The sequence below is a fragment of the Rana temporaria genome, chromosome 8 (assembly GCF_905171775.1).
Source record: "Rana temporaria chromosome 8, aRanTem1.1, whole genome shotgun sequence".
Lineage (NCBI taxonomy): Eukaryota > Metazoa > Chordata > Amphibia > Anura > Ranidae > Rana > Rana temporaria.
Genome location: NC_053496.1, coordinates 42,827,941 through 42,842,129, shown reverse-complemented (window position 1 = coordinate 42,842,129; position 14,189 = coordinate 42,827,941). Strand labels below are relative to the sequence as shown.

The 14,189-nt window shown below is 43.0% G+C and overlaps 1 protein-coding gene across 5 annotated transcripts in view; it reads right to left on the bottom strand.

Moving 5' to 3' along the window:
• Nucleotides 1-14,189, bottom strand: part of SORCS1 (sortilin related VPS10 domain containing receptor 1) — an 834,705-nt gene that overhangs the window by 189,737 nt on the left and 630,779 nt on the right. For all 5 annotated transcript variants that reach the window (XM_040361653.1, XM_040361650.1, XM_040361655.1 and 2 more), the window contains exons 13-15: nucleotides 12,906-12,997; nucleotides 8,392-8,499; nucleotides 894-1,011 (exon numbers count right to left, since the gene is read on the bottom strand). In XM_040361653.1, coding sequence (XP_040217587.1) covers nucleotides 894-1,011; nucleotides 8,392-8,499; nucleotides 12,906-12,997 — 318 coding nt within the window. The remainder of the gene's footprint in view (nucleotides 1-893; nucleotides 1,012-8,391; nucleotides 8,500-12,905; nucleotides 12,998-14,189) is intronic.

Below are 14,189 nucleotides of genomic sequence, written 5' to 3'. Positions count from 1 at the left end.
CCCCTCCCCCTTTCTTTTCCAAAAGAGGTGTTTCCATTGAAGTTTACTGTTAATACTACAGCATACAATGACATAGCGTGTGCTTCCAACCTTGTAGCAACAATTTGGGAAAGAACCTTCTGCCCCAGTGCACAAAACCAGCACCTAAAGACATTGTATGACCAGTTTGGTGTGGGAAAAACTCAAGTGGGCTGTACACAGCCCTGACCTCAATGTAATAAATACCTTCTGGGTGATTTTCTTTTTCTTTTTTGCTCTGTGTGCAATATGTATTGTCATAAATATTTTTTTTTTATACGTACTACTGTCCAATGTGCCTCTAAAGTCCAACATTGGGCTATCTTTGCCCATTTTTCTTTTGTTTCCAAATTTCCTATGCGGATGTGGCCATAAAAGTGCTTTCTTTTGCATTTGACCTACCTTTGGGATGAGTTGGAATGTAATTTGGGAGCCAGGAGTTCTCATGTTAAATCAGTACCTAACCCTAAAATGCAGTTTTAACGAAATTGGCATAAATTCACATAGACATAACTTGAGAAAACTTGAGAAAATCCTTCCCAGAAAAATGGAGGCTATTAAAGTCATGGAGGAGGTATAACTCCACATTAATGCCCATGGTGTTGGATTGGGATGTCCAACAAGATCAAATAGGTGGGGTGGTAAGATGCCCACACACTTCTGGCCTTATAATGTCATTTCCTTTTAACACTGAGGAAGAATTTTCTCATTTGCAGGCACATTCCAAAATTTGGTGCAAAGCATTCCTAGAAGAGTAGGCAGCTGCATATTATTTGCCATGGTTTTGTAATGGGATGTCCACTGAGCTCATATGGATGTAATGGTTTACTTATCCACCAACTTCCAACCAGTAAACAGAAAATAAGTCTGTGCACCTGACTATGAAGCTGCCAAGGAAGATAGTCTTCGGGGTTACAACGTCTGTCAAAGATTGACTTGTAGTCCACTTTCACCAGCTGCCACTCTGACCGATGACCAAAATGTCCAAACACTCTGTTAAAAAGAAAAAGTACATAAATAAATAAACTTCTAATAACTTGTATTCTCAATTTTCCATATCACTAACAGTGTTGTACTCAATGCACTTTCAGAAAAACCTTTGTAAATGTTTTATTTTTTTTTGTAAAACCTCCAGACTTGTAGTAATCATGCGCATGTAATATATTTTAAAGTATCAGTCCATCCAAGACACAGTATAGGTGGTATAGAGACCTAGTCTTATACCATTGTATATTTCCAAACTACCCTGGATAGATGGTGGAGATGCAGAGAAGCGAGAGGCACATTTGGTGGGACTGTCCCTTGATCCACACCTACAGAACTAAGACTTTCAACATATACAATGAAATTTATGGAGACTCTGTATCTCCCTTTCTATAAATCACCCTGTATATCTATCTTTTGGGGCTTTACCGCTGCCCAGAAAAATAACTTTTATTCCACCATTTTCATCATTGCAGCATGTCGACTTGTTTGTCTGTATTGAAAGACCTCCACAGTACCTTCGCTATCGTTATGGATAAATACAGTCAATGACATCATGAATATAGAGGAACTCTGAAGCCTCGTACACACGATCGAGGAACTCGACGGGCGAAACACATCGTTTTCCTCGTCGAGTTCCTTGTTAGGCTGTCGAGGAACTCGACAAGGCAAGTTTCTCCATTCCCGTAGAGGAAAAAGAAGACATGCTCTCTTTTTGGCTCGACGGGATCCTTGACAGTTTCCTTGTCGAAAAATGTACACACGACCGGTTTCCTCGCCCAAAAAAAAATCCCAGCAAGTTCCTTACTGGTTTTTGCCAAGAAACTTGGTCGTGTGTACGAGGTCTTAGCCCTTGATAATGATAAACTAGATGATGTTCAGCCACACATGGAGCAATATAGATATATTTTCTGGTTCCTCCTACCATAAAGATAGACTTTAATATAACTACTCCCTCTAAATAAACACTCTCACAAAGGATTTCAACCTGAGTGGCGGCTGGTGGTAATTTTTTTGGGGTAGTGGCAAACAGTGCAGCCTACACCATCCCCCCCCTTGTTAGGTCGGTTGGTCAGGGCACTTACACCATCCATGGCGGGCAATCACGGGCGGCTTCCCCAACTCTCCTCCACAGGCATAAAGACAACAAGGATCACAAGCAGCTGCTCCTTCCCCTGCTCTGCGTCTTCCCTCTCCTCCCTCCTCCTCGGCGGCCAATCTGAAACACTTCTTCCTTCTGCCAGTCGGGAAATGGGTCTCGGACCCAAGCTCCCTGATTGGCGGGGAGGTGATTTTAGTGTGAGAATAAGGAATACTAATTTGCTATTCTCACACAACTGTGTGGGCTCCGAGTGCATTATCAGCGTCCCAAACCCACGCTATTTTGAAGCCTATTAGAACCTCTGATTAGTGCATCCTGAAAGGGGCCAGAAGCATGAATAGGAGGTGGCAGCAATAGGGGAGGGGGCGCCCTGAATGAATGGGCCACCCATGATAACATAATCTAGACCAGAGTTTATCAACCAGGGTTCCTCTGGAGGTTGCTAGGGGTTACTTGAGCAATGAGCAATTCCTGTCTCTAAGGCCGGGTACACACGAACAAACATGTATGGTGAAAGCGGTCCGTCGGACCGTTTTCACCATACATGTCTGCCAGAGGGCTTCTGTACGATGGTTGTACACACCATCGTACAGAAGTCCGCGCGTAAACAATACGCGGGGCGTGTCCGCGGTGTCGCCGCGTCGATGACGCGGTGTCGCCGCGACAATGACGCAGCGACGTGGGCGGCCCGCCTTTAAAATGCTTCCACGCATGCGTCGAAGTCATTCGACGCATGCGAGGGACGGCGGGCGCCTGGACATGTACGGTAGGTCTGTACTGACGACCGTACATGTCCGAGCGGGCAGGATTCCAGCGGACGGTTTTAAAACAAGTCCAGGAATATTTGCCCGCTGGGAAAAGGCCCGGCGGGCAAATGTTTGCTGGAATTCGGCCCGCTCGCACCCACACACGACCGAACATGTATGCTGAAACTGGCCCGCGGACCAGTTTCAGCATACATGTTTGGTCGTGTGTACGGGGCCTTAGATAACACCATTGATCTTTTTAGCTACAGTATCTGTAAGGAGGTAATTCCTCCCAGTGACCACCAATGTAAGGAGCATTCTTCCCACTGATCATCACACTAATGTATCACCAGTTGTAGAGATGAAGGGGCAGATTCACATACATTTAGATATGCGCAGCGTATCAGAGATACGCTACGCCGATGTAACTTACTTTTTCATTCGTTGAATCCACAAAGAATTTGCGCCGTATGTTACGGCGGCGTAGTGTATCTCTTGGCGCGTAATTAAAATCGGCGGGTAGGGGGCGTGATTTCATCCCGCCGTGCATTGCGCGAAATGACGTCGCAACAACGTCATTTTTTTAACTTAGACGTGAATTATGTCCATCCCTATTCACGGACGACTTACGCAAAAAACAAAATTCAAATTTCGAAACGGGAACGACGGCCATACTTAACATGGCAAGTCTATCTATACGCCGCAAAATAGCAGCTTTAACTATACGCCGGAAAAAGCCGACTAGAGACGACATAAGAGAATACGACGGCCGCGCGTACGTTCGTGGATCGTCGGAAAAAGCTAATTTGCATACCCGAATAAGCCATGAATAAGCACTGATTTTGTGCGAAACGTCAGCTGTTCCCCTGTTCTTGTTGCTGTGATCTGGTGATGTATCTGCTGTTCATTTAATAAAAGACAACCTGTACGGTTTTTGGAGTGCGGCCATCCATCCTTCATCTATCTTTTATGCTTGCCTAGTGCACCGTCAGCACCCTTTGGAATCCTGTATCAGTGTGTGACCGTATAGTAGACCCACCTGGAGCGGTGACTTTCTTTCTTCTAATTTGCATACCCGACGCGGAAAACGACGCAAACTCCACCCAGCGGACGCCAAAGTATTGCATCTACGATCCGAAGGCGTACAAAGCCGTACGCCTGTCGGAGCGAACCTAGATGCCGTCGTATCTTGGTTTGAGGATTCAAACTAAAGATACGACGCGGGTAATTTGAAAGTACGCCAACGTATCAGTAGATACACCGGCGTACTCGATATGGATCTGGTCCAGTAATTTTAATCAGGTGTTCCCTAAGACCAGAAAGGTATGCTCTGTGTTGTAAAGGTTGATAAAAAGGCTTATCTAGACTATTCCAGGTCAGGTCTACAGGTTTACACCCCTCTCCTTCATACCAACCTTTTTGTACATATCAATAAAATACTGTATGACCTTCTAAATTTCGCATTTTGGGCATCCCCTCACATGATCAAATTATTTCAACCTGTTACTTTTACAATGGACCAAACAGAATCATGACTCTGGCTTTAACTAGTTATATATTTGCTCAGGTGTAATGCTTTTTGTATAAGACCTGAAGACCGTGCCTTATACTTATTCCTTTATGTATTTTCTTAAGAATTCAAAAAGCTAAGATTTAACCATAACATACCAGTCCGTTCAAACATGTGGGGTATAGGAAGAATCTTAACTTGCTCCCACTCAACCTGAAGTTTTGGTTGTTATTCCGCACTTTGAGATATTCGAACTGCTGAAATACCTTTCCTGGAGGATATCTACCAATCACTGAAAACTTTTGCGTGGCCCTTTAAAAAAAACGGGGAACCCTTCCTCCATTACTATGTCTAAAAGGTCAGTGCCAATCCATACAAGGAAAGGGCACAGGTTCTTCCTAATTCTCGCCACACCACCTGTACAACCTTTACTTTGCTTCTTACAGATAAAAGTTATACAGCCGGGAAGGAGAGGGAACAGCTCTTCTAAGTGTAGTAGTTTTAAAACAAAATACTTTAATTGTAAAAGTAAACAACTCACAAGAGTAGAAGAATTGGCGCTTATGTAAACAGGTTTTTCCTTCTACTCTTGCAAGTTGTTTACTTTTACAATTAAAGTGTTTTTAAATTACTACATTCAGGCCGCGTACACACGATCAGTCCATCCGATGAGAACGGTCCGAAGGACCGTTCTCATCATTAACCGATGAAGCTGACCGATGGTCTGATGTGCCTATACACCATCAGTTAAAAAACCGATAGAGTCCAACGCGGTGACGTAAAACACAACAACGTGCTGAGAAAAATGAAGTTCAATGCTTCCAAGCATGCGTCGACTTGATTATGAGCATGCGTGGGTTTTTAACCGATGCTTTTGCATACTAACCGCCGGTTTTGACCTATCGGTTAGGCGTCCATCGGTTAAATTTTAAAGCAAGTTAAAAAAAATTGGACCGAAGGATAACTGACCGATGGGGCTCACACACCATCGGTTTGGACCGATGAAACGGTCCTTCAGTCCGTTTCCATCGGTTTTGACCGACAGTTTGTACGCGGCCTCAGAAGCGCTGTTCCTCTCTCCTCTGACATTTACAGAATACCTTCTATCTCTTGTTGGAACCAGCTGCTCTCAAGCAATGGCATCTTATACAGATCCAGAGACTTTTTCTTACAGACCACCATATATATATTTTTTATGGACTTTTTACATGCACCCAGGACAGCTCAGTTGACACACGGGATTCTCTCTTTAGTGCACCAAATATCTACCCCTGGAAGTTATACTGTACTTCTGAATATGGAGCTCAGTGTACCTCCTCCAATGTGATAACATCTATGCTTGGTGATTGGCTGCTTAGGCACCCAGGTGCTGTCACACGAGAGTAAAAAGATAGTCCTAACCCCTTTGTTAAACTCCATAGTCTCTAAATTCCCTGCAAGGACAAATAGGTTCAGAAAAGGAAAGTTATAACAAAAAGCTTGGGCAACTCTGCCCCTGGAAGCTGTAGACAAGTTTTTGTTCAGGTTGGAGTAATTTTTTAAATGTATTCTTTAAATGTCATAAACTGCAATAACAACTTCTGTTACTGTCTGACACCATATGTGCTTTATGTAAATAGGCCATAAGAATCCAGCACTACAAGCTGCTGATTGTCATAAAAAGAAAATCTTTAATGTAGGGAATAATAAAATAACACAAAGGAGTACTAAATAAAGAAAAAACAGAACCCATTTTAAATCATTCTCTTTTTACAGTGTTCCCTTAGTAATATTTTAATAAGGCATGAGTCAGAGGACTACTGTTATCACCACCCAACCATCTCAATCCAGAGGAAACAAAAGTTTGGGAGCCCCAAGGGTTTTCTGTTCAAACTTTTATCTAGGCGTAAAGTAACACTGAAGAGTTTTGGCTGTATTTTAAAGTGGGCATTGGAGTAATTTTAAATCCGAACCAATCCAATCCAGGGATAATAATATTTTGCATACTTACATTGGGTCAGTTTCTATGATACCCATTGTCACAGTTACTACTGTAACTGTGACTTTTGGAGGGGGCTGCAGGCTAGCCTCTTGCCTATTGACTGGGCCATGGCATTTGAGGGGGCTCTATTCTTTGGAAGGTGTGTACCTGGGGGACCTTTGGGGTAGTTTTACTTTGGATTCAGGGTGATATCTTCCAAAACACAAAGATTCTGGTAATTGGAGGACCCAGTTACAGATTTGGGACCTCTGTGGTCAATCCAGCATTGACTGCTTCAACCGCCTCCTAGTCTCAGAGACTCTAAGCAGAAGATAATCAGCTCAAAACAACTTGATGCTGAGGTCTGCTGCTGTTATGTGTAATGTGTTTATTAAGGTGTAATGTGTTTACTGTTAAATTATTTTTCCCATTGTTAATTGAGTAACCTATTGTTTCTGTCTGTTTTCTAATCCTCTTGATATAATTAGTCTTGTGTCAACTTTACCTTGTTACCTAACCATTATGAGAGGTTTACCTCAATTTGCAATATTTGTTTTTATTGTTCATGTGGGGACTGCCCCTATTTTTGAAGTGCATAAAAAAAAAATTCTGTTCAATACGACAACAGTAATTCCTTTGGTTTTTACCCCAACATCTTGCAGGTGCATGATGCTTGGGGTAAATGGATGTTATTGGCTATCACTCTGCTGGAAGAGTTTGGAAGACGGGAGGCACCGTTGGGCAGAGGCACCTAGGCAGGGTGGCAGGCAGTCTGTCACACCCATTATTATGGTGGTGTTTGGCACAGGAATTATGTGATTCCACCTAAAGGTATGTTTTGATGTGGTGGAGCACTGGGCACTATATTGAAGCATCATAACGGCTCATTTAAATTTGATTCAATATGTGGCATTTAAAGCACTCTGAATGCCAATTGCAGCCTCCGGTAACTAAATAAAACGGTAAGCTTACAGTTCTGTTGACATATTGTGTTTGCTTAGCTTCAAAAATTATATTTCATGTCGCTTTCATGGTGCTTCAAAGCGTCTCGAAAGCCTCCATAGAAGTCTATGACATAGCTTGTTAACAGCACTTGGAGTTTTTGAGAGGCTTTTATTCAGAGTTAGCTTCACTTTATTTTTTGAGGTATTGCAGGTATGAGATATCCCAGGATGTACTGGGAAACCAACAAGTAAACCAGAAAGAGGTCATCAGCAGTCACTTCCAGTTCATGTGCATATATTCTGGGAGTGACTGGTGCAGATGTCACATCAGCAGGAAGGTGAGTGGGATCTGAATTGGAGCAGAGCAACTATCAGAAATTACTTGTAGTGAACATGCAAAACGGAACGCTATAGTGGAAGGTGAGTGGGGACCGGAGAGAGAGGACTTAATGGAAGAGGATCAGGTGAGCTGGGAGACCAGAGCAGTAGAAGCTAGCAGACCGTTTTCATCAGACGAACCGATCGTGTGTACGTGGCATTAGACTGGGATGTCATTAAAGTTCATGTGTGTGTAAAGGCAGGTATCTCAGTACTTTTGCCAATATAGTGAATAAGGCCTCGTACACACGATCAGTCCATCCGATGAGAACGGTCCGAAGGACCGTTGTCATCGGTTAACCGATGAAGCTGACTGATGGTCTGATGTGCCTACACACCATAGGTTAAATAATCGATCGTGTCAGAACGCGGTGCTGTAAAACACAACGACGTGCTGAAAAAAACAAAGTTCAATGCTTCCAAGCATGCGTCGACTTGATTCTGAGCATTCGCGGATTTTTAACCGATGGTCGTGCGTACTAACGATCGGTTTTGACCTATCGGTTAGGCGTCCATCGGTTACATTTTAAAGAAAGTTCCTATTTTTTTGACCGAAGGTTAACTAACCGATGAGGCTCACACACGATCGGTCTGGACCAATGAAAACGGTCCATCAGACCATTCTCATCGGATGGACCAACCGTGTGTACGCGGCCTAAGAAGGTCGAAAGTTTGGTTTTAAATAAATTATCTCCATCGCCCAATATGACCCACCACTACTCCCCAAAACAAAATGTGCTCAAGCTTACGTCATAATCAGAGTCTCTTCTCCTGGTTCCCCCAACACACCGTCCACAAACAGCGGGTTGGAAGTGAAGGTATATTTGCTCCACGATCTTCCCTCATCAAAACTCAACCTGGAAAAGGAAGAAAACGCCTTTCTGAAATACAGGTGATAATACTCGGCCTCATGACAATACTAACTTCATTTTAACCACTAGTAGCTTTACTTCACTGAGTTTAGAGGGACTCTGTTAATAAAATAACACATTAGGGTCCACTGCAAAGAGGATGTGGGAAAGGTTGGATTCCCGGCAGTAAAAGGAAACCAGTATGGGTATATGCACATGTGCATTATGCTGCCCATACCTCTGTAGTAAATTCTGTATGTGCATGAGAGAGTAGGCACACACTTACTGGTACTAGTGCCTAGTGACCTACTGTATATACCGTAAACTGAAGCACTGCAGAAGAACGTTGCAGAGTGGTCTCCAGCTTGTCTGTGTTTATCTGACCTACTGATTTTGCTTCACTGCACAGGACCCGGCTTGCCTCCCAACCTACCTCGGGACTATTGCATTTGTAACCACCTGTAGTTTATTTTATTTTTTGTTTTTTTGCAGTTTTATGTTAGTGACTGCTTCAATATACAGATACAAAGAGGTTGGTTTACTAATGGCAAATAGACTATGCAATTTGCAAAGTGCAATTGCTTCAGAGCTTAGTAAATTAGGTAAATCTTCACTTTGCAAAGAATACCCGTTCACATGCAAGGGAAGTGAAAAAACAGCATTCTTGATTACACGTGATTTGATGATGGAAGTCAGTAGGGCTTCTGCTCATTTAATAAGCTTTGGAGCAACTGCTCTTGTATTTGTAAAAGATTTTGAACACCATTTATCATTTTTCTTACACTTCACAATTATGTGCCACTTTGTGTTGGTCTATCACATAAAATACCAATAAAATACATTTACATTTTTGGTTGTAACATGATAAAAATTTGGATAGATAGTTAGATAGAGTGGGGAAAATTATGTTTAATACTTTGATCCCCTCCAGATTTTGTAAGTTTTCCCACTTACAAATAAATGAAGGGTCTATCATTTTTATCATATGTGTATTTTAGATGATAGAGACAGAATATCAACCAAGAATCCAGAAAAAGCACATGCAGTTCAGCGAGTAAAATAAGTAATTTATTCCTAAGCAAAACAAGACTTAGTACATGGTGGAGAAACTCTTGTTGGCAATCACAGAGGTCAGATGTTTCTTGTAGTTGGTTACCAGGTTTGCACACATCTCAGGAGGGATTTCCGTCCACTCTACAGATCTTCTCGAAATCCTTAAGGTTTCTTAGCTGTCGCTTGGCAACTTGAAGTGGTCCCAACTGCCTTAAAGCGGAGGTTCACCCAAATAACATCTATATCAGACCAACTTCTTTATACTTCTAACATGTACAGTCCGCATTTTTTTTTTTTTACGCTGTACATACCGTATAATCTATATTTGCAATCTGGCTTCCGGGTACTTCTCCCAGCGGGAGTAGGCGTTTCTATGCTGAGGAGGAATGTCCTCTGGGAGGTCGCCCAGATGATTGACGTCCTTTCAGAAAAAGTTCCCCCCGGAGGATAAGGCCCCGCCCCCCGTATTGCGTAGGCGCGTTACGAGTCATAGCGTTTCCGAAAGAAGCCAAACATGAAGAAGCTCTATATGGTGCCTGCGCAGTCAGCTCTACATGGCTCCTAGTCGGTACGCAGGCGCCGTATAGAGCCAACTCGCAGCTCTGCATGTTCGGCTTCTTTCGGAAACGACTCGTGACGCGCCTACGCAATACGGGGGGAACTTTTTCTGAAAGGACGTCAATCATCTGGGTGACCTCCCAGAGGACATTCCTCCTCAGCATAGAAACGCCTACTCACGCGGGGAGAAGTACCCGGAAGCCAGATTGCAAATATAGATTATACGGTATGTACAGCGTAAAAGAATTATAAAAAATGCGGACTGTACATGTTAGAAGTATAAAGAATATGGTTTGATATAGATGTTATTTGGGTGAACCTCCGCTTTAAGATCATTCACAAGTTCCTCCTGTGTAGTTCTGGGCTGATCCCTCACTGTTTTGTGATCATCCTTACCCCATGGAGCTCCAGGTCGAGGGCGATTGATTGTTATTTTTTATTTCTTCCTTTTGTGAATAATCGCTCCAACAGTTGTCTCCTTGTCATCAAGCTTCTTGCTGATGGTCTTGTAGCCCATTCCAGTCTTGTGCAGGTCTACAATCTTGTCCCTGACGTCCTTTGACAGCTCTTTCATCTTGCCCATGGTGGTGGGTTTAAGCCCAGGTTCCCACTGACAACGGGAATGAAATTGTGTGAGTTCAGCTGAACTTGCACAATTTCATTATTGGATTTCAGTCCCGACTTCAGGGGCTAATTCAGGGACATATGTGAGGCTTGCTGCACAGATGTTAATGAAAATCGCACCCCGAAGTTGCCAAAAGTAGTACAGAAACTAATTTTTGGAATAGATGCAGCATTGCACTGATTTGGATGGTGCCATTGCCGGAATTTGCCGCCGATTTGGCTGGTGATTTGACATGTCAAATCGCATGCCAAATTGCTCCAATGCGAACCAGGGCTGAGGCCATCTTCACACTGTGGATCCAACTTTGCCCTGCGACTTGAAGTCCGAAATCCATCCAACTTCAATGAACGGGGATTCGACTTTGATCCCGACAATACCAGGCACTTTGTGTCTGGTATGACTCTTTAAATAAAAAGTATATAAAAAGGCATGGGGTCCCCCCTCCAAGAGCATACCAGGCCCTTCAGTCTGGTATGGAAGTTAAAGGGAACCCCTACGTCAAAGAAAATAGCGTGGGGTCCCCCCCGAAATCCATACCAGACCCTTATCTGAGCATGCAGACCGGCAGGTCAGGAAAGGGAGGGGATGAGCGAACGCCCCCTCTTGAACCATACCAGGCCACATGCCCTCAACATGGGGGGGTGGGTGCTTGGGTGGGGGGGGGGCCCTGCAGGGTATCAAATAATTATTGTAGATAGATAGATAGATAGATAAATAGAAGACAGCGAAACATCTAGCGATCTATCGATCTATCTGTCTATCAGCCGATTGATGTAGATGTGTCTAGCAAATGTTATATTTATACACACATATGCAAGCATTGTAATAACCAGAATGACAATAGACGATAGACCGGCTCTCAATGATCCCCGGTTTCATCATTTTCACTATATACGAAGTGAGGAGACTTTGAGTGACAAGATGGATGAGAATTTATTATAAATATTGACCTCCTCAGACACGTAGTCTTCTGCCGATCGCGCCCACACACTACAAAATATACTGGTGGCACGTTTTGGGAAAGAAAAGAAATTCAGCGCACTTTCTGAAACATTCTGAGAAACAATTCCTTTATTATGCGCACATAATGGATGAGCTATTTGATTAGATTACACAGCGCTCAGCTGCACCCTGGGGCTTCTCTTGTCTTTCTCGGAGATTTGTATTTCTTTCTTCTTACCAGAACGGAGAAAGCTAATAACAGGTCTTTTCAAACATAAGCTACTCAGCACAAAGACCAGCCACTGCTACAACGGACTCTTCCTTATCTCCCTCATTTGACTTCATCTTGCCTCAATAATTTGTGTTTGCTTTTTAAAGGGAAATGATAGAGTTTTGCTTTTAGATTTTAGACATGAGGGCAGATTTCTGCACACTGTATAGTGGAAAAAATGTAGACACCTACCTATATGGCCAAACATAAGGTGACACACTACCAACTGATTGGGTTCAAGTATTTCCACCACCACTGTAACTGTAAACAATGTTTACAACCACTTTAAAATGGTTCTTAACCCACTTCTAAACCTGAAGATCAACACCTCCTTAAGACGTTTGACCATGAATGGCTTGATCCTTGGGATTTTCTACCAAACAACAGCTTAAATTGGTACCTACTAGATCTACAAAATATTCACATATTTGGGCAGATACTAATAGTCATCAGGAATCCCCTCAATCTATTACCCATCCAGTACCCACCCCCTTCTCTCTTACTTCTCAACCCTTTCATCTTACCCACCTCACCAACCCCTCTTTCCCTGTTAACCCCCGCCTAATCTTGCTCTTTTTTAACCTAACCCATTGTCACCACTTCTTGACGCCTCTACTCTATATCTAAGATCTCTTCTTTTGGTTGAGTCATACATTAGATAATCCCATTGTTATCCTCCCTGTGACAGTGTTTACATTTGTGTTTTTAATCAATGTCACGTTGCTAATGTGCCTAAAGTTCGGTAACCATCAAACCAGTGATTACTTAAAACATTTAAATATAACTTTTGGAGTTTAATTAACATGTTAAAGCTTATAGGAGACTTTATTGGATGGGTAGAAATCTACTTATAAACTTATTTTGTTAAAAATATGTAATTGGGTTAAATGGTGTTTTTGTTTTTCACTCCCGGTTTCTCGTTTAATGACCCCATGAATTTATTTAAGCCTTTGCAGTCATTACCATAAATGCCGGATTGGCAGCGACGTGTGCTTCATAGCCACCAGGACTCCACCTTGATCCAGGTACAAGACGCTGTGCTCCTCTTCAAAGATCTGAAACATACAACCTTCTTTAGGAATGATATGAGAGGAAAACAAGTGCTGCCATCAAACACAACCCAGTCCTGCAGACAGTTCAAAGTGGAAACGTCTCATCTGAGTTTTCGCTGCTCCTGTGATTTCAGGAGACAGAAGGAACTTGAAGACGGGATGCTGGAAAGCCTGCGGCTAGAGCCCCAATTTCACATGAAGAACGATCTGCAAATGCTTTTCAACTTGGAAACCGGGGTGGAGGACTGGGGCCTCTAAGCTCTTTTGTCTGCTAATTACGATCTGAAATGCACGATGGCACAGCTGAACAGCAGCAGGAGGATGGCGCAGAACGCTGTGATCTCTGCAATGTTTTCACCAACGGGAAATAAACTGTTTTCAAAGCAGCCTTTCCTGAAAGAAACATGTAAGCTGCCATTGCTACCTACTTAGTCTGCAAATGCTAGTTATCTGGCTCAGAGTTTCTCAACTCCAGTCCTCAAGGCGCTCCAACAGGTCATGTTTTCAGGCTTACCATTATTTTGCACAGGTGATTTGATCCGTTTTACTGCCTTAGTAATTACCACAGATGTTTCAGCTCAGATCCTAAAAACATGACCTGTTGGGGCACCTTGAGGACTGGAATTGAAAAACACTGATCTGGCTGTTATCCCAATCCTCTTCTTTCAATGCATTACCTGGAACAGATATGTAGCTAAGAACTAAGGGCGGTCCAAATTGGCAGGGTAAGCTTTAGTAAAATTGTGGTTACATTTGTTATATTTGTGCAGAATCTAGCAATTATGGCAAAGACAAATAATAATTGTATTTTTTTTGCTTAGCTCAAGGTATAACTTTAAGTAGCTTAAACCATGGAGCTTCTCTGCTATGCATGAAACTCCCGACCCAAAATCTGGTCATCTATAAATAAGTTAGCACAGGATTCCCAATGAACATGCAATGTGCATGGAGAGAGGTAGTGGCCCACTTCCATCCATGCTCCAGCCCCAAGGCGACCGGTGCTATATGTGGGCCCTAGGGTTGCCACCTCATCCTTTTAAAACCGAACACATATGAATTACACAGGCTCTGTGGATGATTAAGGTGGTAATTAACCACTTAAGCCCCAGACCAAAATGCAGGTAAAGGACCAGGCCCCTTTTTGCGATTCGGGACTGCGCCGCTTTAACTGACAATTGCGCGGTCGTGCGACGTG